General features: G+C 39.3%; 2 protein-coding genes across 12 annotated transcripts in view; one reads left to right on the forward strand and one right to left on the reverse strand.

The window, feature by feature from the left end:
* The first annotated feature begins 6,355 nt into the window (after window positions 1-6,355).
* On the forward strand, window positions 6,356-23,687 carry HNRNPA3 (heterogeneous nuclear ribonucleoprotein A3). Of its 8 annotated transcripts, none has more exons than XR_002467471.2 (14): window positions 6,366-6,477; window positions 10,210-10,321; window positions 10,802-10,825; window positions 14,495-14,617; window positions 14,708-14,854; window positions 14,936-15,146; window positions 15,325-15,414; window positions 15,475-15,582; window positions 15,731-15,811; window positions 16,519-16,665; window positions 17,495-17,620; window positions 17,704-17,775; window positions 20,810-20,884; window positions 23,056-23,687. XR_002467471.2 is itself a non-coding variant. In XM_021552388.3 (13 exons), the coding sequence occupies exons 2-12, from the start codon at window positions 10,256-10,258 to the stop codon at window positions 17,754-17,756; spliced, it is 1,176 nt and encodes a 391-aa protein (XP_021408063.1). In that variant the 5' UTR covers window positions 6,356-6,472; window positions 10,210-10,255; the 3' UTR covers window positions 17,757-17,775; window positions 17,862-18,706. The 8 variants fall into 8 exon arrangements, 6 of the variants coding, with proteins under 6 accessions (XP_021408063.1, XP_021408061.1, XP_021408065.1 ...); XR_002467470.2 differs by having other exon boundaries at window positions 23,077-23,687; XM_021552388.3 differs by lacking the exons at window positions 20,810-20,884; window positions 23,056-23,687 and adding an exon at window positions 17,862-18,706 and having other exon boundaries at window positions 6,356-6,472.
* Window positions 23,688-24,383: 696 nt separating this feature from the next.
* NFE2L2 (NFE2 like bZIP transcription factor 2) overlaps window positions 24,384-27,398 on the reverse strand; it is a 48,584-nt gene continuing 45,569 nt past the window's right edge. For all 4 annotated transcript variants that reach the window (XM_021552381.3, XM_021552385.3, XM_021552379.3 and 1 more), the window contains one exon: window positions 24,384-26,764. In XM_021552381.3, coding sequence (XP_021408056.1) covers window positions 25,562-26,764 — 1,203 coding nt within the window. In that variant the 3' untranslated portion in view covers window positions 24,384-25,561. The remainder of the gene's footprint in view (window positions 26,765-27,398) is intronic.

Below are 27,398 nucleotides of genomic sequence, written 5' to 3' on the forward strand. Positions count from 1 at the left end.
GCAGGCCTCATCCTCAGCCAACACAAAGCACAAGCAGAATCAGGCAAGAATCTGATTTCACAATTCTAGAACCTTTTTTTTGGTATACATTGCAGACATTTCTAGACAGTTTATTAGATCCCTTAAGAACCACAGAATCAAACTACATTTTAACTATATCTGGTAGCAGCTATTATAATCAATAATATCAATAATATCAATATAGCAAATAATAATGATTATCCTCTGACACCTGGATAATGTAGGCTGATAAAATACGTATTAAACACAGATTATAAAACTACAACAATGCTATAGCTGCAAACATTAAAAAGGCACTAGTTTTTAGATTACATTTCAGTGAGTGACAGGTTTCTGGGGAAACTGCAGAAAAATATTTTCCTGTCATTTTTCAAAAAGCAAATTATGAACACCTAAAATCTGAATTGTTCCCATCTACAAAATGTAACTTGTTTGAAAATTAAATGTAAATACATTCTTCTGAATTAGACAGTTCTCCGTATGTTGGATTTGTCTTGCATAATGCATCTCCTTACATAATTGTCCTCTTATTAACATATAGGAAATGATTAATAATATGGGCAATGAATTCCAACCATGTTTGTCCTGAAGGCAGAAATGTAATCAGGTTATATATTGCCATAAATTATTCCACTATTCAGCACTTTCAAATTGTGCTTATTGCTCATGACCTACAATATTTGGTAAACAAGCATGTTTAGCCACTTCCCTGGTAAATATGACAGCATTACAGGCATTACAGGGCCTTTTTTTAAACTAACAACACAATTTTCCATGGAATACATCAGCTCATACACTTGAGGTCTCTGAATGTACAAATGACTTACTACCAGCTGCAGTTTTCTCACCTTTGGCTATATTCTCTCAGCAATTTCAATATATTTCTCTTAATTAAGAGATTTAATCAGCCATAATGAGTAGATTGGTTCTTGACATTTTCTGCAGCTTTATCCTTCTTGCCCAGCATCTCCATTGGTATTGGTCAATACAACCATTTTAAAGGTAAGGAGAAATAATTGTAAAATACTTGACAGAAATTATTATAATCCTTATGCTATGGGTTCAAATTATAACCTCTCATATTTAGAGTTTAATATTTTGTATTTAGCAATACCAATTTCTATGTCAGGGAAAAAAGAAAACTTGTAAGGAATTCATTATAAATACTTGATTTTTTTAAAAACAGATATGCCCTCATTCCAAATTCCTAATTCCTGTTGCAAATGCAAACATTAGCACATGTGGTAGTACCCTCTGGAATTTTAAATTTATTTTGACAGCTTTTGAAAGACATAACCTTATTCACATATGTTTCACTCTATATATAAAGAACTGTTCATATGTCTTTATATCACAGTAATCTAAAAATCTCTAATAATTTTTATAAAAAGTATAATCTGTTTTTCAGCAGCAACAGACCAGAAAATAATTATATAAAAATCAATTCAATGCATTTTGAAAAATCTGACTTTCAAGGGAGTATGATACTTAAAAGTGAAGAACAATTTACAGACTAAAACATACCATGTTATCAAAAAGCATGATCCCAGCAGCTTAGAGCACAACATGGAGAGTAAGTACAGGAAAAGGATCATCTATGTAGCCGTTTTTGGTTTGGTTTTTTGGTGTTGTTTTTTTTTTTGTTTTTTTTTTTTTTTTTTTTTTTAATTCTGTCTGTGACAGATGTTGGCAAACTAGCTGTTAGGGTAGCTACAGTGTGTACCAGATAAACAGTTATAACTATGTTTGACATAAATTACCGTCTATAGAATGTGAGCAAATTCAATTTGGGAGAGGAAAAAGAAAAAAAGAAATGAGGGGTTTTCCTGCTTAGCAGTCAGAGGAGCATTCTGAGCCACACAAACGCAGTGCCAGATGTGCTGCTGCCGATTGGCTGAGCACGGAGCATGTGTTTGAGCCGTGCGGAAATGGAAACCCCTCCCAGAGCCAGATCTGCATTGCGGTCAGGGGAAGAACAAGATTTATTTCCCATGCTCTGCTCTCCTGCTCAGATACGTACAAGAGCAGGAAATTCACCTGCAGTTTTCTCGCCTTAATAAAATGTACAAAATAATGCTAAATATTTAGTTGTGCGATCACCTCTAATTAGTGTTTTGCAAATCGTAGTAACAAAGAATGAGCATTTAAGATCAAACATAATTATATATTATTTTTTACAATTTTGATTTCAAGAATAGGAGATATTACCTGCTACATCATCCATTTTTCTTCTTTCTTCTAGATCTCCAGGGTCTTTTTTTCTTCCTGTATAGACAAGTGAATCCCAATTAAAAATCATTCCAGAAATCTTGCCATTTTTTCCCACCTTTTCCCCCTGCTGTGATGATTTTATTGCACAAATTTTAGAACAGCTGACTCTTCATGCACTGGCATCTCAAATATAGGATATTAAACCCCATTTTACCTGGAGTTTTCAACTGTAAATCACATTATTTTTTTCCACAAGCAATACATAAACTCCTTTCTATTTGATCTACATTTAAAGAAAATGTAGATTTGCTAACAAAAAAATTTCCAGCATAAACAAAGAACATTTATTTTAAGAAAGCCCTAAATTTACCCTAAAGCCTTTTGTAAATCAAACAGCCCAGCGTGTTTGGCATTTGATTATTTATTTCAAGTAAACTCCTTTAATATGATCGCATTTCAACATGACACCCTTACACTTTATCTACAGCATAATTTTGCCCGTTACAGAATTCCTCCTATCCCAAGATCTAGATAATAAATGTGGAATTCTTGGGCACAAGTTACAGAGCCAGCTATGTTATAATGGCATCTCAGCAAGCTGTTTTCCCCTCACTGCTAGTGGTTTTATTGTTTGGTTAGTCTGAGTATCATTGCTAATGCATACTTCTTTCTTTAATTTTTGTCAGAAGGGTTCAAGAAAATAAATTTTGAAAATACAGATAAAACATAGAATAGCAGGTTATGGAATAAAATAGAATCTAATGGGTTGAGATTTAATTAACAAACAAAGAGCAGAACAAAAATAGAAAAAAATGTGTGTAGGAAACTATTCATCTTTATATCAATCCAAAATGCAGGATTATTTTCCATATTACATATCTGATACGAATATAAAATATTGTAAAAAATACAATCTCTATTTTAAATAGAGATACAGTTAGTAGAAAGAAGCAATTGTGTCACTGAATAAAACTGACATATACAAAGGGAAATATACAAAGTTTCAGGTATTTTTAATTGAGCTAGCTGCTAAAAATTGTTTGATCGCTCTTATTTCCTGAATCGCAGCTCTCAGACATAGCTCCTGAGGAACAGCAGTCATGGAAAATTGATCTAAAGTTTCTGACAGATGGAGTGGAATGGACATAGTCACAAGAGTTTGGTGCTATTTTCAAAATATTTGCTGGAGATTACTAAACCTGTACCAGGCTGGTATATACATATGTATCTTTTAATTTCAAACTAGCTTATGGACAGATTGGTTGTATTACTTCAAGCACTCCTTTATCAATTATTAAAATTAATATAGGAGAGTGCAAACTGAAGCAGCTGATATGTCCATGGGAAAAGGCAGGCAGAGAGCTTTCTCAAACCCCTGCAACCAAGTCCTGTAGAGACTGCCAGAGTTCTGGGGCACAAGCCACTTGACTGGCACAATCTGTAGTGAAAATGGTCTGTAGGATTTGTTGTTTCTGGAGTGTGTGTGTGTATACAAATATACAGATGCACATATATATCATATATGCACATCTATTAAGAATTATAACAATTATTGAAATAAAGCAAATGCTGTAGCAAAATCATACTAAAAGTAATCAGTGTATTGGCTCTATGTATTTTTCAATTAATTAAGTAAAAGGTTTTCATGCACCCTGCACTGCATGCAAGAATTGCCAAAATGTTACCAGACTTTAGTATATCATCCTGTCTCTGTTCAGCAAAGCTCAGCAATTAAAAATCAAATTCAGAGATGAAAACAATTGTTTCCAAATGAAGAAGAGAGCAGAAGCTGCAGTTGCTTGCACAATTGGCAAGTGTCTCCAGTAACACTTGCCCATGTTTAAATATACCACATTTCTACAACACAGACAATAGAATTGAATGTTAAACAGCGTTTTGGCCTGAAGCTCACATGAATGATTTTCTGTGTAGCACTCTGGACTTCTTATCAAAATTGCAGTCTGAGTCCTTTTTAAAGTATGAAACACAAATATGGCCAAGTCAACTCCGTGTTCAAAACTATGACAGTACTAACATTTAATTACTAATGAGTCCATTTGTTTGTGCAATCTCAGAGTTTTATAAGAAATATATTTAGTTCAGTGAATTGGCTCCATTAACATTACTATTCTGGAGACTAGAGTTCAAGATCAATTTCATAGTCACATCTTAAACTTTGGACAGTTTTACCAACAATATTTACCTACTTTAAGATTCACTTCACAAAAAAATGCTGTATAAGAATTGAACAATAAAAACCTCCAACAAACCCACAACAAAAAAAAAAAAAGGACAATGAAGTGAAACTGACATTCCAACCACATAAATACATAAAAGCTAAAAGCCTTTCCCACCATTTTTTGTTTGTTTTCTTAAACAGAAACAAACTGTTGTTCCCTGTGGTTACAAAGAGGAGAGCACACATTTGCCAACATTGCTAGCAAAAAGAAGAATATGTTAGCCATCTGCATAGATGACTGCATTTGCTACATAACGTGAAAGTTCATCTGACTATGAAACTACATGAGCCAGGACAGATAAGAGTGTTTCAAATGCTACCTTTTCACTTAAGGAAATGGGCGACCCGAAACAGGGAGCAATATTTTACTAGACAACCTGAAAGCACTAATAGAAAACCGTTTGCCTGAAATAAAAAATTACTAATTTATCTAAGCCCTCAAACTTGTGTATCATTTTCATCTGCAACAGTGAATCTTTGTAAAATGTGCATCTCCCTCATTTACTGGTTTAATTTCAGTGCAGTAAGCACAGTATTATAAGATTATTACATTCTGTACAGTTGATTACACATAGGGGAGGGTGATCATGAACTGAAACTGTTGAATTCAAATGTGATCTGCCTGTGGCTGTGCAACCCAATGAACTGCAAGACAATCAGCCCCCATGAGTTACACTTAGATGTGAAATGAATCAAACTAATAAAGGAATTCTTCGAATGTGGTGAGGTAGCTCCTGTGTCAGCTACAGAAACCTTTGAAACTAAGAGACAATTAACTAGGACCATTGATGATCTCTCTGTACTGTCACCTGAGAGTGATAGAGGCAAGAGAACAAACAACATACAGGAAGAATTTTATTTTAAACAAAAAGTTAAATTGTTAAATTGTATGGTTTACTTTGTTGAGAAATGGAAGATGAAAAATTCTTGGCTTTGGCCTCAGCATAAGGAATAGTTGGTGTTTTATGGGATTTTCAGTGAGTTTTACTTTCTATGTAAACATCTACCTTCTCAAAGATATAGACATCTAAAAACTTGTTTCAATCCTTGTACATGACAGCAGTGAGAATTTCTAGATCCGTTGGGAATTTCTCTATGCAGTAGGATTATTATGTTTAGTTAATCAAACAGGTTTGGAAACTTTTGTATGGATGATTACATATATTTTTTTAGAAACATCAGGATAAAATAAAGAAATTAAAGTAATAGCTAATACTAAATTTTCCAGTGATCAGCAAAACCTCATCAAGTGTCTTACTCTTTTACACAGGATGAGGATATTTTTAAATGAGTAAGTGCCAACTCCTGTTAAGGTCAGGTCATCGTACTAAAATAGATACTGGTACTAGTGAGAGGATAACCGAGACTGAGGAAACCTTGATGTGGTGGGCTACTTTAACAGTAAATTTTTATAACACTGCTTTTCCTGACGCCATTATTTTGGTAAGGAAACATTTTTAACGTATGTGCCTAACGATCCTTCTTTCTATACGAAATTCTCGCAGAATACTCTTCATCCTGAACTCTCTATGCTAGTTTATGATGACAAGCGCCATTCAAAGGCAATGCCTCTCAATGGGGAAGTTCGTGAAACTTACTGCTTGGACTTGTTTGGTATTTATCCGGAAACTGACTAAGCTACGCTCAGTTCCGAGGGTGAGCGCTGAACGAGCTCCGCAGAACCAATCTTCAGCTGCCCCCTTGCAGCATTTTCAGCGTAAAACAGTAACTAGAGACAAATAGCTTCTCTCAGAAGGCCCTGCGTTCTTTTCTCTCCTAGCAAGCGCCCGCGGACGCCCAGCGCAGCGCAGCGCCCCCTCTCGGGGCCCGGGCGGCGGGGGCGGGGCGGGGGCGGCCCCGGTGTGGGGAGGCGGGGCCGCCCCGCGCGCCCGTCGCGGCTGCGCCGGCGCCGCCAACCCCACAGCGGGCGGCGGTTTGTGCGCGGGGCCGGCGGTCGGCGTGGGACCGACGAGGGCGGGAAGGCGCTGTCGCTGAACGCCGGCACGGTGATATCTTCTCTTTCCTCGCCTCCCCACCCTTCTCCGCACATTCCCTCTCCCCACCTTCCTTGGCTCCCGACCCTTTTCTGTCCTGACGGGGAAGGCGCCGCGCGGACGGGGGGGGGGAAGAGCCGAGGGGGGGGATGGGCGGCGGGCCCTGAGAAGAAAAGCGGTAACGGCCGCAGCGCGCGCGCCGCCCCGAGCCCGCCTTGCCGCCACGTGACCCGCCCCCTCCTCTCCCGCCCGGCTCCATATTGGCGCTGCGCTGGCCGAGCCCGGGCACAAAATGGAGGTAACTGCGCACGGGGCTCGCCGCTATCGGCCGAGCCGGCGGCGGAAGCGAGGCGGCTCCTGCCGCGCGGAGCTGGGGCGGCTTGAATTCCGCCCGAGCCTGCTGCCGGGAAAGCGCGGCGGGAACGGGGTGGTCGGCGGCAACATGTAATGGAGCCCCTTGCAGCTCCCGCGGCCGCCGCCTCCTTGTGGCGTCCCTGCCGCGCTCCAGAGCCGCTTTCGCCTGCGACACGCCGCGTTCCTCCGCAATGGCGGCGCGGGCAGGAAGAGAGCGAGCGGGAGAGGCGGCGCTTCCGCCCCGCGGGCTGCGGCCGCCATTTCGCAGCGCTCCGGCGCGTGGGTGAGAGCGGCCCGGGCCTCGGCAGGGCTGTGGGCAGCAGAGCCCTTCGCAGCAGTGCTGGGGACAGCGAAACACACGGGCGCGCGTTCGGGCAGCAGTAGGGCAAGGCGAGCCCTACACGTGCGTGCGTCATTGTTCTGTCCTCCCTGTGTTCCTTTCCCCCTTCCCTCCCCGGCCCTCCCCCCTCCAGCGTAAGCTACCCGGAGTAGTGCGGCAGGGATATTCTTTAACACACTTTCTACACACTCAGTTTTCTCGAAACAGACTTCAGAATCATCAAAATCGTTTACTGCAGGTACGCTGCATCTCGCAGCAACACGTTGTAGAACTTTCCTAATATGTCTTACCCCTGCCCAGAGGAAGTTAAAACGTGCCGGGAGCCTTTGCTGCCCGGGGAGGTGGGGGAAGGAAAATTAGAATACGCTCCTCTGCGCCCACAATTGCACGCACAAAAGACCCAGGACATTCGGTGGCATTCTGCCGTGGTCCTGGTGAGAAGCATGAAGCAGTCTGCACAAATCTGGAGAAATCATCCTCGCCTTACCAGGAAGGAAACAGTTATGATATTCTGCCCTTGCTTTCCTTTCCTCAAAACCTAAGGCTTTCGGCTAAAGTGTTTTAGAATTTAGCAAGTAAAAATAGTGGGGTTTTTTTGGGTGGTTTTTTTTTTTTTGTGTGTGTGTGATTTTTTTATCTTTACTCTTTCCACTGAAAGCTGAAACCTTAAAAATTAAGATCTGAGAAACCAACAGCTCACACTAGTTTCTGTTCCTACATTAAAACCAGGAGAAACTGGATCCCTTAACCAAAACAGCTAAAAATAACTTTTTCATGTAAACAATTGTTTTAGCTGCTTTGGGGTTTAATAACTGAGAGGGATGATGCGTTCAAAGCATTGGAAAGTGGTTCAGTAAAGCTTGGGAACCTGATGTGTTAACATCAGGTATTCACACACATCACTCAGTTAATACTTCGGATTTTTTCTCAGACACGTGTTCCTGTTGGTGTTTGGAATACACTACCAACACACTTTAAAAGAATCCGTTTTTTTCCTGCTTTGACTTTAGATTTGGTAAAACACCCTTTTGTATGCACTTAAGGTCCCAGCTTCAGTTGCTTACAGAAAAGACCAGTGCATTTCCATAGTATTCTCTGATTGGAGAGGTGAACTTCCATCTTGCAGATGTCTGGTTTGTTTCTGTTACCTTCTCTCCTGTAAGAGACACAGCAGCGTTGTGAGTAATGAGACATGTCCTGGTGACTTCTGTATCATGATTTAAAACCTTCATTGGAGACTGCATTAAGTTCTGTAGTTAGGTTGCAGTATATGATTGCTCAGTGCTAGTTTAACTAGTGTTTAATAACGAAAGTATTCTGAGTATTTTTATTCAGAGTTGAATAGGGTATTCTGTTGGTGACAAGAAGTAAAAACTTTGGTGCTGTCAGCCTTAACATTCTGTAAGGCAGAATAGGAATAGGACTGAGCAGGGCTGTGTTCCACATGAGTTGATGGCGTGCATTAGCAAGAAGACGACTCCTTTTTAGCCCTCAAGGCCTTCAGAGGCCGTTGGGGCAGAGATCATGCCCAGGAGCTTTATGTTGGTCAGTGTGGAGCCTCGCTGGGGAAAGCTGCACATGACTCGGGAAAACAGCTTCAGAAAGGGATTCATACTGTTACTTGAAAAGATACTTAAATAAGCTTACTCCTTTGCTCCCTAACAATTCCTAAAGCTTTATTTTGCTATACAGCTAGTTTGTAGAAAGCCCTTAAAATGTTAATGTTCTGTTTCATACCTCCCTTACATGACTTCTTGACGTACTTGATATCCTAATGCCTCTTAAGTCAAACTGATGTTTGATTTAAAGGATTTCAAGAACAGGTTTAACATTGTATGGTGAGGAACTGAAGATAATACAAACACTTTGATCTTACTTAATAAAACCTTTAAAATTGTTAATGCATTAAATCGTGATACTCATCATTTCACAGTTGAGTTTATTTGAAGCTGGATTTTAACATGAAGTTATGTGTAAGAATATCCACTTAGAATAACAGTATATATTTACTCAATAGTAGAAACCTGCCTGCTTCTCCATATGCAGGAACAAAATTTGCAGGAAGAAAACGTTTAAAAAAACCATACAACCCAAACAAAAAAACCTCTCACAGAAGTATACCTAATCTTGTAAATATCTATGCTTTTAAATGCAGCACAAGTACAGTTTTACTGAAGTATTTATGTAGTTAACAGTACTGTATTTTGGCTACTGTAATAAAGCTTCAAGGAACATCCGAAGTAGTAATGAATATTGGCCAGAGATAAATGAATGCATTAGGACTAACTGAAGGATCCTAGAAAGTTTTATAGAAAAAAGGTCAAAGGAAACATGAATTTTTTTGTTTGTGTAGGTATGGGTTTATTCACTGATCTTAACTCGTAAAAGATTCCTATTTGTAATGGGGCATACATTACATAGCACAGGGCTGTAATATATAATATGGAGGCAAAAGTAATGCAGTTGCCTACTGCTGTAGACTCCCGAGGATCAGCAGTTCTTGATGCTGCAAGTTAGCATCAGTAAGGGTTCTTGCACTATTCCTAGTGGAAAGTATTTTTTAATAGAGGAACTATACCAAGACATCCTCTAGTGTTCCACGCTGCTGAATAGGTGACTACAAGAGGTAGTAATCCAAAAGTTTTAATAAGCAATATCTGCAAAAAGTTACATGTTTTGGAGCTTGAAAATCCAAAGAAGCAGAATTTACATAGTGAGTTTGGGTATTGAAGGTGGAATTTGCTTGCTGTGTATCAGTTGTATTTGCAATAGTTCAGTCAGACAGTAATATATAAAGGTTTGATACAGATTTTAGCATTAGTTTCTATAGTGAGTTGTGACTGGGATAGCAGATGTTTCTTTTACAGCTCTTTTCAATTGTTAGCTATGTAGCCTGAGGGTTTTTATCCTACCCTTTTAAATACTTCTAAGATGTTTTTTCTACTTTGACCTGTTTCTTCCTGCAAAGCTACACCTGTGTGTTGCAGCCAGAGAAAGCCCTGTGTCACGGGAACTGGGGTAAGTACTGACTTATCCAACCTGTTTTCTAGGTTTCCTAGATCTAAAAGAAAGGCCGAGTTAGAGTTCCCTTCCAAAATGGCTGCTATTAAGGAAGAGAGAGAAGTGGAAGACTACAAGAGGAAAGGAAGACGATCCTCACAGGTGAGAGGATGGGATTTTTATTAAAAATAAAATAGTTTTAAGGGGAAAAGATGAAAAAAACCCAAGTTAACCATTTCTATCTGATATATTAATATCTTTTTTTTTCTGCCTTCTTCATCCCCGTATTAGTGGAGTAGTAACTTTAAATTGCAGTTTATTACTTACAGTTTTAAGGGGTGGGGTGTTAAGTATAATGGGGAAATTTTTCTTGTCTAGCTTTCTGTTATAACAGAATTGATTAAATACATGTTTCTGATTAAAGCAAGGTGGAATTATTAAAATCATGTATCCTCAGAGTATCAGCAGGAACTTGATTACTTCTACCTTCAAAAGTCCTGTTTTTAGTGGGAATGAAGACAGGTTCCTGTTTTCTTTTTTTTTATTTATTTTTTTTTTTTTAAGTAAAATGGTTGCCTGATAGTCACTGCAAATGAAAGCGAGCTGTACTAAGTAAAAATAACTGTTTTCTTTTGCTTCTAGCAGAAATACCGTAGACTGAATAAGGTGCGTAGTATAGAGAAGATGTTGGGGCTGTTTTTGGGAGGATGGGAGCTAGTTACTTTTGGGGCAGGGTGTGGAAGTGGGAGGGGGGAAAAGTGCTTGATACCCTTCAGAAAATAATTTTAAGGTCAGCAAAAAGGGTATTAAACATGCTTATATAGCTTATAACTGAGACATTTTATATTTGTTTACTTGGATTTGTTTGCTTTCTAACATTACTTTTCAGGTTGCCTGAATATTTTAGCTAGTTAAACCAACTTTTTCTGGAATGATTACGCTACTGCAATGTGGGAGGGCCTATACACTTGAATTACGAACAAACTTTGTCCGAATTGCATGTGTCTGGTAGTGTACGGTTATTTTGTATTGAAGTACAGCGTGTAAAGCTCTTTTGGAAGGAATTTTGAAACTCATTCAGACTTTGAATTGAGTGTAACAGGGTCGATCAGCTGCATACTAAATAAGCTCTTGTAGTTCACCAAAGTATATTGCCCTGCAGTGATCTTAAAAACTGTAGTTTCTAGAGAATAAGTTTCTCAGGGATTGTTGCTGAGGTCCCAGTGGCCTGTAAGCTTTCCCATTTCAGAAGGCAGTCTAGGATTGTACTGTCTGGGGACAGGGTGGTCTCAGGTTCAGCCGTGACTGAGTGAGTGTAGGTTTGGTGACAGGCATTTTGTGGACATTTGCTGCTGCTCAGAGGTAGAATGCATGGGAGAGCTCCACCTGAAAACTGTTTCTAGAGAGAAATACTGCAGCTCCAAAAGGCTGATCATTCAAAATCCTTGCCATAAGAAATTTCACTTGATGGCAACCTCAGGATGGAAGCAGTATGTATCTGAAGCAGCATTGTCTCAAAAGGTGTCAGGATTTCTGCAAAAGAGGAGGATTTTAGCAGCAATCCCAGGGGGTCCTAGCTGCCATCCTCCACCCCCCCGCCCGCCCTCAGGGATTCGGTAGGGCCCGGGAGGCAGCGGTGTGGTTCCGCCGGCGGCAGGGGGCGGGCGGAGGGCCCCTGCGGGCCGGGCCCCGCCCATGGCGCCACTGCGGCGCTGGCCGCGCGCCCCGCCCCGGCTCCATATTGGCGGCGCGGCGGCCGCGGCTCAGCACAAAATGGAGGCGGTCGGGCCCGCGCAGCACTCGGGCTTTGAGCGGGGGAAGGCCAAAGTCGGGGCAGAAGGAAGGTTTTCCGCCTCCACAGAGCTGTGTAATGTGTCTGGAAGCCCCTCTGTGACAGCTTAGGGGGAGAAATAGTGTCTTGCCGACTAAAGGCAGGCTGGATGGGCTTGCAGCTGCTCTCCCCAACTCCTTCCATAGGAGTGCTGCAAAATGGCGTGTGCGTGTGCTTGTGGCGTGCCAGCTGAGCAGGAGGCAGCCCGATTGTGATAGAGCAGGGTGGAAGTTACACTGAGGGAGATACGTGATCTGCAGGATTTTCTGTGCAGGGAAGAGTGCTGTTAGAAAAAACTTGAAGCAGAACAACTGAGAAACAGTCTTGTGTGATAGAGAACAGCACTCTGAAAACCCCAGTGAAAACAAACTGCCTAAAAAAAACAATTCCGTAATTCTCCAAGAGAATACTGCCTTCTGTTTTTTGCAGTGTTCCTATAACATGTATGTGTCCTAAGGATAATTCTTGTTCAGTAGAACAGAGAAGCTGTAACAGCCGGTGTTCTTTGTGCTGTATGAGAATAGCAGTTCTCGTGCACAAAATAACAATCAGCAGAAAAGAACGTTTCCTTACCTGAAAAATTATTGGGTTATTCTTTTAAAATAAAAGCATTCTGAGTTTCTTAGCTGGACACTCTAATAGTGTTGAATAATATCAGGGAACTGTAAATAGTCTGTCCGTTTTTTTCTTACGTACGTTTTTGATTTTGGAGGTGTGTAATCTTCAGTTTCACATAATAAATGCCTTTCAATATGCGTAGAAGAGTTTGAAACGCTTAGTGTTCCCAGCTTTAACATAACCCAACCAAAAATTGTTAGATTTTAAAAATTGGAATTAGCAACAGATAACGTTTGACCTAAAGCAGTTTCCATATGCAGTATGTGTAATCCTATAAAATTTTAAGTTTCAAAGTAGTGAGAAGGGAGATTTTTTTAATGCTTTTGTAGCTGGGTCAATTTGGAAGACGCTAGAAGGCTTACTTTGTAGTCATGGGACCATTGACTATTACTGATTTATATGATGATCCTGAGGTAACAAAGCCTTAAATAGAAGTCTGTTACCAAGAATAGTGGGCTGCTTTCTAGCAATATTCAGCAGGTGTAAGGGCAGGGATTTACTTCGCAGACAGCTTTTCATAATCTTGGTTACTGTTTGCTGTAGTACAGCCTAAGTATTATAAGCCAATGGTTTGCTAAAGCACTATATAATACAAAAATTCTCATTCAGAGGGGCTTAAGCCTTAGCAGTGTGGCAGAGGTTAAACCACTTCAGATTTGAAGCAGAATGTCTACAGATAGAAGTCTGGTTATTTTTATGTAGTTCACATCAGGATAATGCTGCATCTAGTCTGGTTTAATGGACTGCAGCAGAAACAGTGAAGCCTGTTGAACATTGATGCTGCAGAACTGAAGTCATACACAGCATAGCTGGCCAGCACTTCGTGGAGTGTTTTACATGCACAGAAGTAAATTGCTAAGTGAGATTTTAACCTGGTTGCTTTTAAACAGAGAGAGAAGTCTGGTAAGACTTCTCTGACAACGGCAGTTGTGAAACAATTTTTTGTGAACTCCACGTCTAACATGCAGGGAAATTCCCTGTCTAGTAAAAAAGTGCAGCACTGAAACAGAGCAGAAACACAGTAGTACTCTTAAGCCCATTTCAGTCATTTGATAGAAGACTGGGATCTGCAAATTTGCACCTCTTAAAATTTGACTGGTCATATAAATGCTGTGTTACCAAAAGCTATTAAAACTTGGTTATTCTGTGATGCTTGCTAAGTTACCAGTCTTATTCCAGTAGTTGTACCCACTACTGGTCATTGATGAGTTGCTAGAGCATTTTCTTGTAAGACATAGGTCCATGTCATCTCACATTTGAGAGGTATCTCCTATAACACTAAAATCCACATATATATTTACACTATCTTGCTTGCAGGTACTCCAGTAACAGAATTGTCAAAGTACAAAATTTATATTTGAAGAAATTTAATATTGATACATTTCATAAAAATGTATAAAGGTAGCCTTTCAAAATGGACCTCCCCAAAGAGTAGACACTCAGCCTGAGCAGGAACCTTTTTTCCTTGTATACTGCATCCATAAATTTTTTGTAGTTCTGCATATTTATGCTTCATAAAACATTAGAACTTCCCTTTATCTAGCAGTGCTTCATCCCCAGTTCCTACAGTGCTAACTGCTGCTCAAAGTTAGGCACAGAATGAATGCACTTGAGGGTAGTGGGGAGCAACTAAGTTACTTAGTATGTTGAAATCCCTTTACTGTTTGCATTTAGCACTCTTTAAGTTGTTAGTGTTTTGATTAAAATCACACCTCATTAAGTGTTTGCTATTCTGCTGTCTAAACCCATTAGAAGTCATTGTTTTTATGTAAATGTATTTCACCTATTTGTAGTTATAATGTGCACAGATAATTTCTAATAATTCACTGAAATTTTAATTCTGTGATTTGTATTCAAAATATGTTTTTGATTTTTTCTTTTTGTAGGGCCATGAGCCAAAGGAGCCGGAGCAGTTGAGAAAGCTGTTCATTGGAGGTCTGAGCTTTGAAACAACAGATGATAGCTTGAGAGAGCACTTTGAGAAATGGGGCACACTCACGGATTGTGTGGTAAAGTCTCTGTTACTAGTTCGTGCTTTCGAAAGGGTTAGGTACATAAAGTAGCATAGAAATACTGAGTGCCTCCTTGTGTGTTTGCAGGTGATGAGAGACCCACAAACAAAACGTTCCAGAGGCTTTGGCTTTGTGACTTACTCCTGTGTGGAGGAGGTGGATGCTGCCATGAGCGCTCGACCACATAAGGTTGATGGACGCGTGGTTGAACCAAAGAGAGCAGTTTCCAGGGAGGTGAGTTAGTGTTCCTGTTAAGCACATATCCTAATCTTTACCTACTGTTTGAAGCACTGAACGTCATTTTTGGCATTGCAGGATTCTGTAAAGCCTGGGGCACACCTCACAGTAAAGAAAATATTTGTTGGTGGAATTAAAGAAGATACAGAAGAATATAATCTAAGGGAATACTTTGAAAAATATGGGAAGATTGAAACCATCGAGGTCATGGAAGACAGGCAGAGTGGAAAGAAGAGAGGCTTCGCTTTTGTTACTTTTGATGATCATGATACAGTTGATAAAATTGTTGGTATGTAAGCTCTTTAATCAGAAATTATTTAAGGGATAAAGTGTAAAGATTTCAGATGGGGTTGATTTCATGTTACTTTTCAAAGTGTGCACATGCCTTATAGTAACTTTCTATGAGAGTTTCACAGCATATTGCAGTGGTGTGATTTCTAACTTTCCTTTTTCACTATTTTCTGTAGTTCAGAAATACCATACTATAAATGGACACAACTGTGAAGTGAAAAAAGCACTCTCAAAACAAGAGATGCAGACTGCTAGCTCTCAGAGAGGTGAGTTGTAGTTGTGCATAGCTATTTAGTGTAACAGGTTTTCAATTAATGTAATTCAAGTGAAATATTTCGTAGGTCGTGGGGGTGGCTCAGGCAACTTTATGGGCCGTGGAAACTTCGGAGGCGGTGGAGGGAATTTTGGCCGAGGAGGAAACTTTGGTGGGAGAGGTAAGTGGCTGGAATATCATTACAGAATGTGATTTGCATTTTGGTTGGGTTTTTTTTTTGCTGGGTTTTTCTTTATTTCCTGTGTCAGTTGGATTAAACACTTAAAATGTTTGTTCAGGAAAACATTCTCATCTGTTTTGTGTTCTAGGAGGCTATGGGGGTGGTGGTGGCGGTGGTGGGAGCAGAGGAAGCTTTGGGGGTGGTGACGGATACAATGGATTTGGTGATGGTAAGTGTATTGTTCACTTCCTTCTCCCCCAATATTAGAACCAGCTGTAAGTCTTGCCTTCACCTTGGAAACGAAGTCTGTTTTGGTGATAATGTGATAATAGCAATAATGAAAATGAAATGGCTGCAGTGTAGATATGTGAAGAGTTAACTTTTTTTTTGTTCTCCCCACAAAATGATGGGGAGAATTATATATATACTCGCCTATATTTACCCTTTAAAAAAATCTCATAAGGTCATGAAGAAGCTGCTTATTATTGAGAACTAAACGGAGACTCTGCTATCAGTTGAGATAACTAAAACTGAATAAAGGAGTATACAGTGTTTTCAGTAAACTCTTACGACTTCTTGTGATTCAGTGGTATCTTTTTCATGATGCAGTTAGGATGAGTATCCAAAATGCATCTGAAGAGAAATACATCAATTACCAAAAGACTAAAAAATGCAGTTTACCAGAATGCAAAAAGGGATGGAGGGAAGTAGCATTAAGTAATTAATTACTTAGGTCTTGGTTTCATAAGCATGGGGTTTTTTCTCAATTAAATATTTTAGATAAATTATGCAACCACAATGAGTATAATACAGGAAAAGTGCTGTAGGACATTTTTATTGGGCAAGAGTGTTGGTTTGGGTTATTTTGTTAAGTGGATCTTTCTTTACCATTATTTAGCTGTGGTGTGTTAAGTTTGACTTTTCTTTTATTTAAAGGTGGCAACTATGGAGGTGGTCCTGGCTATGGCAGCAGAGGAGGTTATGGTGGTGGTGGAGGACCAGGATATGGAAACCCAGGTGGTGGATACGGAGGTGGAGGAGGAGGATATGATGGCTACAATGAAGGAGGAAATTTTGGTGGTGGTAAGATTCCAGCTTTAATTCACCGTCCATGGTTCTTAGGTTTCATTTCACAATGCCTGAAATACGGTAATTCATAAAACGAGTTTGTATGTCAGAGTTTTAATGTAAAAGGCCATGTTGCATAAGGAAAGTTCTTTTTCATGGAGATTAGCTTTGATAAACTACAACTTTGTTTTGCCAGTGATGTATTTTTTTCAAAAAGCTTTGGCTATAAATCTGTGTGTGGAGGCAGAGTACAGGAATTTTAATGGGTTTGAGCATTTCAAGTATGTTGTCCTTGGATACCAGTTTACAATGTGTAGATTACATCCTCCTTTGTGAGGACTGCAAACACAGATTTTTATAAGCTTTTTTTATTGTTTGCCCCCAGTTTGGGGAGTTAAGCTGCAAAAACCGTATATCTTACTGTACTCTCTGATACATGTATGGAGCTTGTCCATTACAGTTCTGTCATTTTTTTGGTGCAACTAAATTGTCGTTTACACTACTGTCATACATGCAAAGCTGTGCAGTAGAAGAATAATGGTGAAACTCGGGGTTTTCTGAATTTGGGGGCCTTAATTTGGCCTATTGGGTTAACATCAAATTGCCTACTCAAATGTGCTTATGATACACAATGTGTTTCATCTTCAATGCCAATTTCTGAAAGTAAAAATACCGGGTTTTCTGTTACACGTGTATTTTGCATAGAGGTAGCATCAAAATAGATGAATTTAATTTTGAATTGTTCTAAACTACTACAATTTATTTTTACATTGGATATTGGAATTTGGCAAGTTTTGTGTCCTAAGTGTTAAACAAACATGGCTTTATAAATTACTTGTTTTAGGTAATTATGGTGGAAGTGGAAACTACAATGACTTTGGCAATTACAGTGGACAACAGCAGTCTAACTATGGTCCCATGAAAGGTGGTGGCAGCTTTGGTGGCAGAAGTTCAGGCAGTCCCTATGGTGGTAAGTATGATTTTGTACAGAAAATATTTTTGAGTTTAAATCTGTTGTTGTTCATGTACTTCATTATAGACACTGTTTTTTAGGTGGTTATGGATCTGGAAGTGGAAGTGGGGGTTATGGTGGTAGAAGATTCTAAAAATGCTACCAGAAAAAGGGTAGGTGTAATCCATATTTATAATGATGATTAATAATGTACAACTGTTCACTGAGAGTAATAATTTTCTTATCCTGTATTCAACAGGCTACAGTTCTTAGCAGGAGAGAGAGCGAGGAGTTGTCAGGAAAGCTGCAGGTTACTTTGAGACAGTCGTCCCAAATGAATTAGAGGAACTGTAAAATCTGCCACAGAAGGAACGATGATCCATAGTCAGAAAAGTTACTGCAGCTTAAACAGGAAAACCCTTCTTGATCAGGACTGTCATAGCCACAGTTTGCAAAAAGTGCAGCTATTGATTCATGCAATGTAGTGTCGATTAGATGTACATTCCTGAGGTCTTTCTCTGTTGTAGCTTTGTCTTTCTTTTTTCTTTTTATTTTCCCATTACATCAGGTATATTGCCCTGTAAATTGTGGTAGTGGTACCAGGAATAAACAAATCAATGAGTTTTTAACTTTTCAATATTTGTGTAGTTCAGTTTTTCCACATTTAGTACAGAGAACTCTATAACAGAACTGAAATGTAGTTTAGGGTGTTTCCTTGTTAGTTAATAGAGAAGATAAATGCGTTTCTCAATTACTATTTTGTATTAATTTAAAGTTAACAATAGAAACACCTATTGATTTGCAGTCTTAAGGGGTCTAGTCTCAGTGTATATACGTAACTGTCGCTGACATGAGTTACATAGGCATACAGAGGGAAAACATCTGTATGTTGCATTATAGTTTGTTTAGATGTATAACTAGGATTTGAGTTACTCAAATTAGTGTTTGTGAATCATAGAACTAAGCTTTATCTTAATGAAAATTTCAAATTACTTTTTGGTTTGTGCATATTTTTTTTAATTTGTAGTTCTGTATTAGTACTAGCGCTTCAAGAAAATAAGGCATGATAAATATTTTAACAAGACCAACTTTAGACACACAAAAGCTGTCTCCCGTCTCATTTGAGATGTGTAAGGGATAACTGAAGTTGTTTAAGTCTTGGGTGGAGAGAAAAATTTGCTTTTTACCTTTATATTTATTGTAATTCCCGAGAAGTTAAGGTGGGGGGAATCAAGTGCCTGTTTCCTTGGGATATACAATGATTCTGTTTCAATAAAACTATACTTCGGGGAGGGTGGCTTGGAATTTTCATCCCCTTTGTCCCCATTTCCTTCTCCCTCGCACCAGACTGCACTGTTTCAATTAAATGAGGTGTCATAGTGAGAGTAATAGGTGTGTTCCTCAATAATTTATTGGCTATATACTTTCTTGCATGCACCCTAGGCAATTTTCTGGACACATGCTTCTGACTGAGAGCCAAGGGTAGCACAGGTGTAATCACTGACAGTCCCAGGTAATGTGCTCCAAAAACCCATTCCCCATGGGCTCTTAGATAGTAGAGCTGTTTCCCTGGCAGACATTGTGCTCAGCTGAGAGCTCAAAGATAAAACATGATCTAGTTGTATTTTACCAACTAGAAGCACACCCACAACGTAGAGGGGTACAGTCCCGAGTTCCCACAGGTAGAATGATAGTGTGCTACAACTGGATTTGGTGCAGCGGAGTAGAAAATCTGACCAGTACATGTGGCTAGAAATTGGACTTCATTCTCACTTCTGACCTCCAAATTAAGGCACTGCAGTCTGTGCTGTCCTCACCTGATGTGAATTCTCTTGACTATTGCCAGGCCAGTGCTTGCTGTCAATTCAGACTCAGAAGAGTAGGGAGCCAGTCAATAAAAGAAATACTCAGACACTTGGCAATATGTATTGGAATTACTCACACCTGTTTCACTTCTGGGTCAATGTGCAGTATAAGGTAAATGCAATTCCAGTGTAGGAGTGAATCTGCAAAGATGTATGAAATGGCTTAAGGCATAATCAGTCATATTAATGAATTATAATTTTTAAGAAGTGGTAGAAAAATAAGTGTGTTGTTTGAAAAAAAATTAAACATATGTTATTTAAACACTGTTATTTGAGTGTATTTAGACTGCAGTATGCTAAAACAAGGAACCAGTGTCAAGATGGTAGCCTCCAAAATGGATTTCAAAGTCTGCTTATTGTCTGTGGAGTTCTGAAAGATCTCAAAAGTCAAAGCAAGAATTGGTGGTTTAGTGAACTCTTCTGTTGTACGTGTTCATTTGGGCTTGGGTTGGGGGGGAGGCTGTACTTCAATAAAGGCATTTTTTTAAACAACCCATTTGGAGTTTGAAAACGTGGGAAACTAAATCACAACTCACTAGGGAGTGAGACACCTGACTTCTGACTTGCTTTGTACATTACTATGCTAGAAGACTTGCACCTGGGTCCTGCATCTGATTGCAGGGACAACTGGAGGATGGGGTTGATGTCCCTTCTGACAATTGATCTGGTATTTTCTAAATTTTTTTAGAATGTATTGACAGTGTTCTTTTTAACAGGGCCTCTTGTAGCTGTACTGTGACTACAATGTTAACTTTGAAAAATAGTGTCATAATAAACTTTATGAACAAGATCTGTATGCAACCTTTTAAGAGATGGATGTAAGTGACCGCTTTGTAGGTGGGTGGGGTAGCTTAGCTGTTGTTTGTGACGTGGAAGAGTGTAAGCCATGAGGACAGTGATCCGCCAGCTTTACAGAACCTAGGATGTACTTCTTTGATCCATACATTGCTAAGGAGACTCGTAAGACAGGACTTCAGCAGCCTATTGAGTATGGAGAAGTCAGCCTAATTAAAGAATGACAAGGCAGCAGGAGCAACAGCTTCAACTTCCAGAAAAGTGAAGGAATAAGATACTGTGCTGATAGTGAGCAGCTTTCCCAAGGCTAGTTAAATCTGCTTATCACAGCTGAAATATCGAAGAAAGTCTAGCAAGAGTTCTTCACCTTTTGGAACCTCCTTGAGTGATAGCTACTTGAGTTGACTCAAAATCAATAGGTCTAGCATTTAGACCTGAAAGGAAGGGCAATGAGCATAGGTAAGGTTTGCCTTTAAAATTTTTCATGAATTACAAAGAGTGGTGGGAGGTTTTTAAACAAGGTAAGAGTAATTTCTTTAATTTTCAGGTTGAATGAGAAGCTGCTGCTTGACAAAATGGGGAATGTCTTGCACATCCTCTTCAAATGAAGGTTTCTGACTGGGTAAGATTTGTAGTGTATAGTAAAATGTGTTAACCCCTATTTCCTTCTAGGCTTTCCTTTGACACAGTCTCTTAATATCAAGGGAAGCCATAAGTACTAGGCAGCAAATATTCTAGCATATGCTATCCAGTGTTTCCTGTTCTGGATGTGTGCTGCTTGCTGGCACATTTCCTATTCAAGAATCTTCTGTTCCTGGCAGATACAAAATTGTTTCGTGTCTGAGGTCAACAAGACTTGTGTGATGTTTTGAAATAATGTGTTCTGGTTACTGTGGAGTGTGCTGGGGTGGGGGGAAATTTTTGTGTGCCTCGTTGTGGAAAGAGGTGCCGCAGAGAAACCCAGAAGGGCAGTGACACTGAAGTGGTTCTTCGGTTCTCAGCAGCGAGTGACCTGATGCTGCTGCTTGCACCTGCTCTGGGAGGGAGTTGGGTATTGGTGCAAGCTGGGATTTCCCTCCTAGGCAGTGAATCTTGGCTTACCAGGTGATGTATTTACCTGTACAAATCAAAAAGCTCCCTTTCAGATTCTGGGTGCTTTCAGGCAGGGTAATTGAGGCTAATACTGTCATATACCCCGCTGAAATTACAATGGCATTTGTACAGGCAAATGGAATGGTAATAAAAATGCATGGAATCTTGATTTTACACAGACTGGAACATGTATTGAGTCTTGGAATATATATTATTTCCTTTTCTGCATCTTTGATTATTACAGGTCCGTTTTATAAAGTACTTCAGCATCTATTTAAACTTCCCAATATGTTTCTGAGCCTATGCATTCTTAGGAAGTCAATTTCTATTTTAGTGTTGGTTATACTTCAGTTGCTGTGAAAGTAGTCAAATGGAACCTGCCTAATCAGAGGCAGAGGCACGTTCACAAACTTTCAAGTACTTAAGACTTTTTACCTGCTGCCTGTAGACTCCCAGGAAGTAATTCCTGACTTTGTAATACACAGTTAACTATAATTTGGAAGTAATATACAGAGATTTTCATAAAAACAGAAGCTACTTAATTGAAAATCTCGTAACTGCATGTTTTTTTTAAAAAACATTGAGCCAAGTTTGTGCTTAGCCAAGGTTGAGCCTAAATCTGAAACTGCAATAGTCATGTTGCCTTAGTGTAATGTGCCAGTTTGTTGCTGAGATGACAAGCTTGCTTTTTTAAGCTTAAAAGTGGGAAATCTCTGCTTTTGCTCTGCTTGGCAGAGCTCCCGCAGGCATCTGTGCAGCAACAGGTAATGGACAACAGCACTGCCCCTCTGGTAGGCAAATGCTCTAGCACCTCCAGTGGTGTTTGGAATTTTTTTAACAGTAAAATTTTGAAAGTGTTTTACAAAATTAATTTTTAACAAAAACTTTGTAGTTTGCCTTGGTACTAGGCCTGTGTATAGAGTAAAGCTGTATCTTTCTTTAATATGAGAGGATTCCACATTGCTGCAGATTTGTTGTGTGCTCTGGATGGCTCTTTTTGCACCATATATAGAAATAGATAATCACTGTTAGAATTATTTTCAGAGTTTGATTTATAACACTCTTGTTAAGATTAATTTGCTTAAATTCAGTTATTTATAGCCAAATCTGTTCAGAAATAACTGACCAAAATAAACACATTCTTAAGGTCAATTGTATCTCTGTCCAAGAGGCACTTCTAAAGAGTTAAGAATTTTATTTCATGGCTATGTTTTTGTTTACTGGCTTCTGTTGAAAATAGCAGCTTTAAACGGAGATGGGCTGTAAAGATGCAAAACTAACAAAGCATTGGTCCCTAAGCTACAGTTGTACAGAAATTTACTTGATAAACAAAAATGATACTTCAGGTAGAGGAGGGGGTTCCACCAAAAGCAGCCCAGATTGATGGAGGTAACTATGTTATTACAGAAAACCAAGATTAAACACAGCATCTTAACTTTTATATCCTTTTGACACTTAAGGTTCCTAATCTTTTCAAGCATGGAGTGTGTGATGTATTGATGTGCTGTCTTTGGTTCCTGTGTTTAAGACATTAACATGGTTTTCATGTACTGTCTACACTGAGGTGGAATATTCACAAATCAGTCTGTGGTCTCTGACAAGTGTGTGTATCTTAAAATTGTGTGGAGCATGTAAGATCTTGAGTATCACTGAAATTCACGTATTTGATGGATGATTATTTTTCTGCTGTGGGTGCTACAGGTTGACATCTCTCTCTCTTAGCTTTTCCTGAACTAAAGTAATCCCAGTATCTCCACAGAAGAAAAAATGGCCTTCATATAGAAGATAATATCGCAAGATTGGAAAAAGAATAAAATGGTATAACTGGCAAAGACTTCAAGAGCAATGATGCTAGTGTGCTGACATCTTGAAACTTGTGGTTAAACAAGTTAAAATAGTGTGAAAATTTAAAATTTCAGTATAGTCCATAATGGATTAAAATTTGTTAAAATATTTTGATTTTGTATCAGAATAAAGTGTATATTGTCAAATGACTTACAGTATAAAATGCGTTGGCATCACCTTTTTTTAGTGCTGTGCAGAACACTTATGTGGTCTAGAGTTATTGCAACACATTTTCTTACAGGATCATCTTTCTAACTTGGGACTACAAGCCAAAACCCCTTGGTTCAGGCCATCTTTTCAGCTTTATTAATAATTTTAAGTTGGGATGTTTTAATCAAGAAGCAAATGGTCTCTATGTGGCAGCTTATCAGTGCATGAGGTCAGTAGTGTGAGGCTTTTGACTTGGCAATGTCACTAGTCATTCGGATTTGGGAGCATACCCTGTACCTCAGTAATAATACTAATAAAATGAAGGTTAAAGTTTGCAATCTGATGTTTTTATGTATATCAGTAATGTGGATTTTCTTAATGATATTAAGGGGTTTGATGTGAAGAACACTGGTTTAAACTGAACTCAAGTTGTCACAAACCAAGTTACTTTAGGCTGATTCTTCACCTGGTGAAATTCAAACAAGGCTGCTGCGTTAACTGCAGGTTTTTTGTTGTTGCACTTTTGTTTTTGTAATGGAAGAAGTATTATCTTTTAGACAAATCGATGGTACAAATACAGCAGTCCCTGCAAAGGCTGTAAGGATGCTGTTTGCCTTCGGCTTTCACATTAGTGAACAAATTAAGGAACAAATGGAAGTGCAAGGCAGGAGTTTACTGAGATGTCTATTTTATAGCCAATTTGTAATTAAAAGTATAGAGCAGCTGTAGAGAGAATTTTCTCTGACAGACATTTGATAGCATAGTTAATGGCAAGGGGAACCCAGGAGTGGTTTAGGTGCTTGGTACTTTGCCATTAGCCCCTGCCTGTGTTTAAGAGTTCCTGTGTATCAGTGTTGGCTGTCCAGGGCCATGGATGTGCTTTCTCCTTGATGCCTATGCTATAAAATTGCCATCTTCAAATATGAATTAGTCCTCATGCTTTAAGTGGCAGCAGTGTCTTGCATTCCCCCAGTGCCCACCCACGATATGGACCATCAGTGGTAAGAAAAAAATCACTTCAGATCAAGCATGACTTTTAGAACTTGCACAGAGGGATGAAGATGGTTTTTAATGTTCAGATCAACATGTCTTACAAATTATGCATTTTCTCTATTGAAAAAATACAAAACAATCAGATGCAATAAGTCCTTTGAGTAGTAAAGAAAACCATGCTATTTATTTGCCCATTTTTTATTTTATAAATCATAATTTAAACTCCACAAAGCTCTTCAATTCACTGAGCAGAGTTTCCAAACGGGGCAGGTGGACGTAGTTTTCCATAAGCACCAAAGTAACAGTAGGGACAGGTGATGCTCATTCATTGAAGTCAGAGGCACAGTAGTGTATTTCTAGGAGAATTGCTCAAAAGCCTACAGAAATTTTAGCTGGAAAAAGGCACAATGCTGGCAATGCTTTAACAGATTCTAAATGCCTTTGGAGAAAAGGCATGAATTCTCATGAATTTAATAGTGCTCGAGGAGGAAAAGAAAAAATGTGTGCTTAGCATAGACTTGAAGCAGTGTTACACAGTCTTTCCAAAGGTTAAAATGAAGCTGAATGAAGTATTAGTAGTGCTGACACTGCTGTGTGATAATTATGCTACAGGAAGACTTAGCCTTGGAAAACTAGCAAGGATTTCTCTCCTTTAGGAACATAAATGTATGAAGTAGAGTTTAAAAAGTTTAATGAGCTGATATAGCAAAATCAAACACTGAGTGTCAACTTTTATACTAAATTAATATATTAAATATAAAGCAAGTATAAATGTGTAAGAAAAATGGGGAACACTATTGAATATTTATAAAAAATATAAGAAGCCATCCTGGTTGTCTTGCAAGAAATTACATTCAGAAGGCTAAAATCATTTATATATATATATATATATATCAAATCTATGAATATAATAGATAGGAACAGTATATAAATATGGCATATTTAAATATTTACATATATATGGAAACTAGTCAAAGTGGTGCTATAGGAAGGAAATGTCTGTTATAAAGTCAGATTAAAAATTTTCTATATGCCCATCTGCATTTGACTAATTTTCAACTTTCATCTTCCATAAACTAATTAACAACTTTAAAATTATCATTGCATAGACTTACTTGACAAATATTACTTAATTCTGAATTCCACCTCACAGTAAAAACTATCATGATACTGATACAAAACTAGTAACCCAGCAAACAGGAGCCAGCTGTACTGCTCTTCAAAGCTTAGTCCCTGACTGCCTGCTCTTAGGAACAAGAAAGACATTGCCATCTCTAGTTTGCTGCAATGAATATTCACTAGGAGAGTAAGGCTTTCCATCTTCATCACGCAGCATGCTGAAGACCTCGAGGTACAAGGTGGTTAATTGCTTTTTCATTTGATGAAGGCTTCTGTCATGCTCTCCTTTTTCCTTAAGCAATTTCTCTTTCTCATCTTTTAGGTTACTCAAATCATGCTCCAGTTCTACTATATTTTCCAGTTTTCTTTTACGGCAATTTTGAGCAGCCACTTTGTTCTTGCCTCTCCTGCGTATATCTCGAATAAGTGTAAGCTGGGCCTCATTGAACTGCTCCTTAGACATCATTTCACTGAAGTCCGCAACAGGGAGATTGATGATTTTTTCAACAGGAAAAGGGATCTGCAGAGCTCTTGCTCTTTGCTCATCTCTCGTGAGATGAGCATCAAGGCGGCCTGGAGGTTTATCTTTTGTGAAGGGAGCTTTGGGTTGGCCAGGAGCAGGAGGGGGTTCTTTCTTTGGTGTGGCTGTACATGGCAAACTTGGTGTTTGAGTGCTTGGCCCTAAGGAAGAAAGCACTTGATCCTGGAGGTGCAAAGAGTACACACCAGCACTGTTCTGCAGCCTACTTCCAGGAGCACTGTCCGTGTCTTCCATGTCAGAGTCGCTGCAACCCAGAGTCCTATCTGCGTCGGCAGATGATTGCACAGAGTGTTCCGGCGATGCTACGCTGGAACTTGCATTCAGTGAAATACCAGAGTCAGAATCGGTACATTCTGCTCTGGTCCCTGAGTGGTTGCCATTAAAAGCTTTACACAGTGCAAAATCAGAAAGATCAATAGGTTCGCTTAGAATCTCTGCCAGAGATTGACCGATAGTGTTCGTTGCTGCTGCATCACCGTTCACCTTTGTATCAATAAATGTGCTGTAGAAATCCTCACAGAAATCAGAGTTTGAAGGGGATGTGTCATTTAAAGAGTTCACACTCAGCTGGCTGGTGTCTTCTGGTGGCAAAATGCCCGAGAAGGTGCCCTCCATACCATCCAGGAAATCTGGACTGCAGTCTTTTTTCAGCATGGGTAATGAGCTGCAGTAACTGTAGCTGTTGTGCATCTCAGCTGGCTTTGTTTCAGGGCTCGTGACTGTGCTCACCTCAGCCAGGTTATCATTTTCAATGTTCAGGCACTAGACGGGGAATGCAAGGGAAAAGTTGAGAAACACATGTCCAATTCATAAAATCATTTTCTACAATCCAAAAGCATTAAATAGCAATCAACATGGACATAAAGGGATTTTATAACACTGTTGTACTCCAGGTGACTACAGCACTCTTGTGCTATGAAGAGGCAGTCGAGGAAGATGACAGATACCAAAGCAAAAGCAGAACACAACTTGTTCTGGACAAAGCATTTTAGAATAAGAGAGCAGAGCCCCTCAAGCTGAAAGCAGGATGCTGAAGACACCCACCCACTCCATTCCAATGTGGTATGGAAACTGCATGGAGCCCTCCTGTTCTGGTAATGGCTAGTGGGGATCCTGGAGCTGCCAGGTCTGAACTCACAAGCACCACTGCTAGGAATGGCATGAGTACAGAAAGGTAAAATTCCTAAATAAGACTTAACGAGCATGTACAGCAAACAGTGACTTCTAACACTATTACTTTCATCTCACAGTTCCTCAGAACCAAAATTCTTCTAGGATTTACTGAATGAAGGAGCTTTCAGCACAGAGCAATATAATTCTTGGTGAAGTAAGAAGAGTGGAGCTGGGCAAACACACATCAGTTCAGCTGGCTAACACCAGTGTGAGCATCAGACTG

The sequence above is a fragment of the Lonchura striata genome, chromosome 8 (assembly GCF_046129695.1).
Source record: "Lonchura striata isolate bLonStr1 chromosome 8, bLonStr1.mat, whole genome shotgun sequence".
In the NCBI taxonomy this organism is placed as follows: domain Eukaryota; kingdom Metazoa; phylum Chordata; class Aves; order Passeriformes; family Estrildidae; genus Lonchura; species Lonchura striata.

Excerpts from the sequence above, each read along its gene's own strand:
- HNRNPA3 (XM_021552388.3), top strand. The coding sequence starts at position 10,256 with ATGGCTGCTATTAAGGAAGAGAGAGAAGTGGAAGACTACAAGAGGAAA. Across the intron at positions 10,322-10,801 it reads AAGGAAGACGATCCTCACAG|CAGAAATACCGTAGACTGAA; the intron begins GTGAGAGGATGG and ends TTTTGCTTCTAG. Across the intron at positions 16,666-17,494 it reads AGGAGGAAATTTTGGTGGTG|GTAATTATGGTGGAAGTGGA; the intron begins GTAAGATTCCAG and ends TACTTGTTTTAG.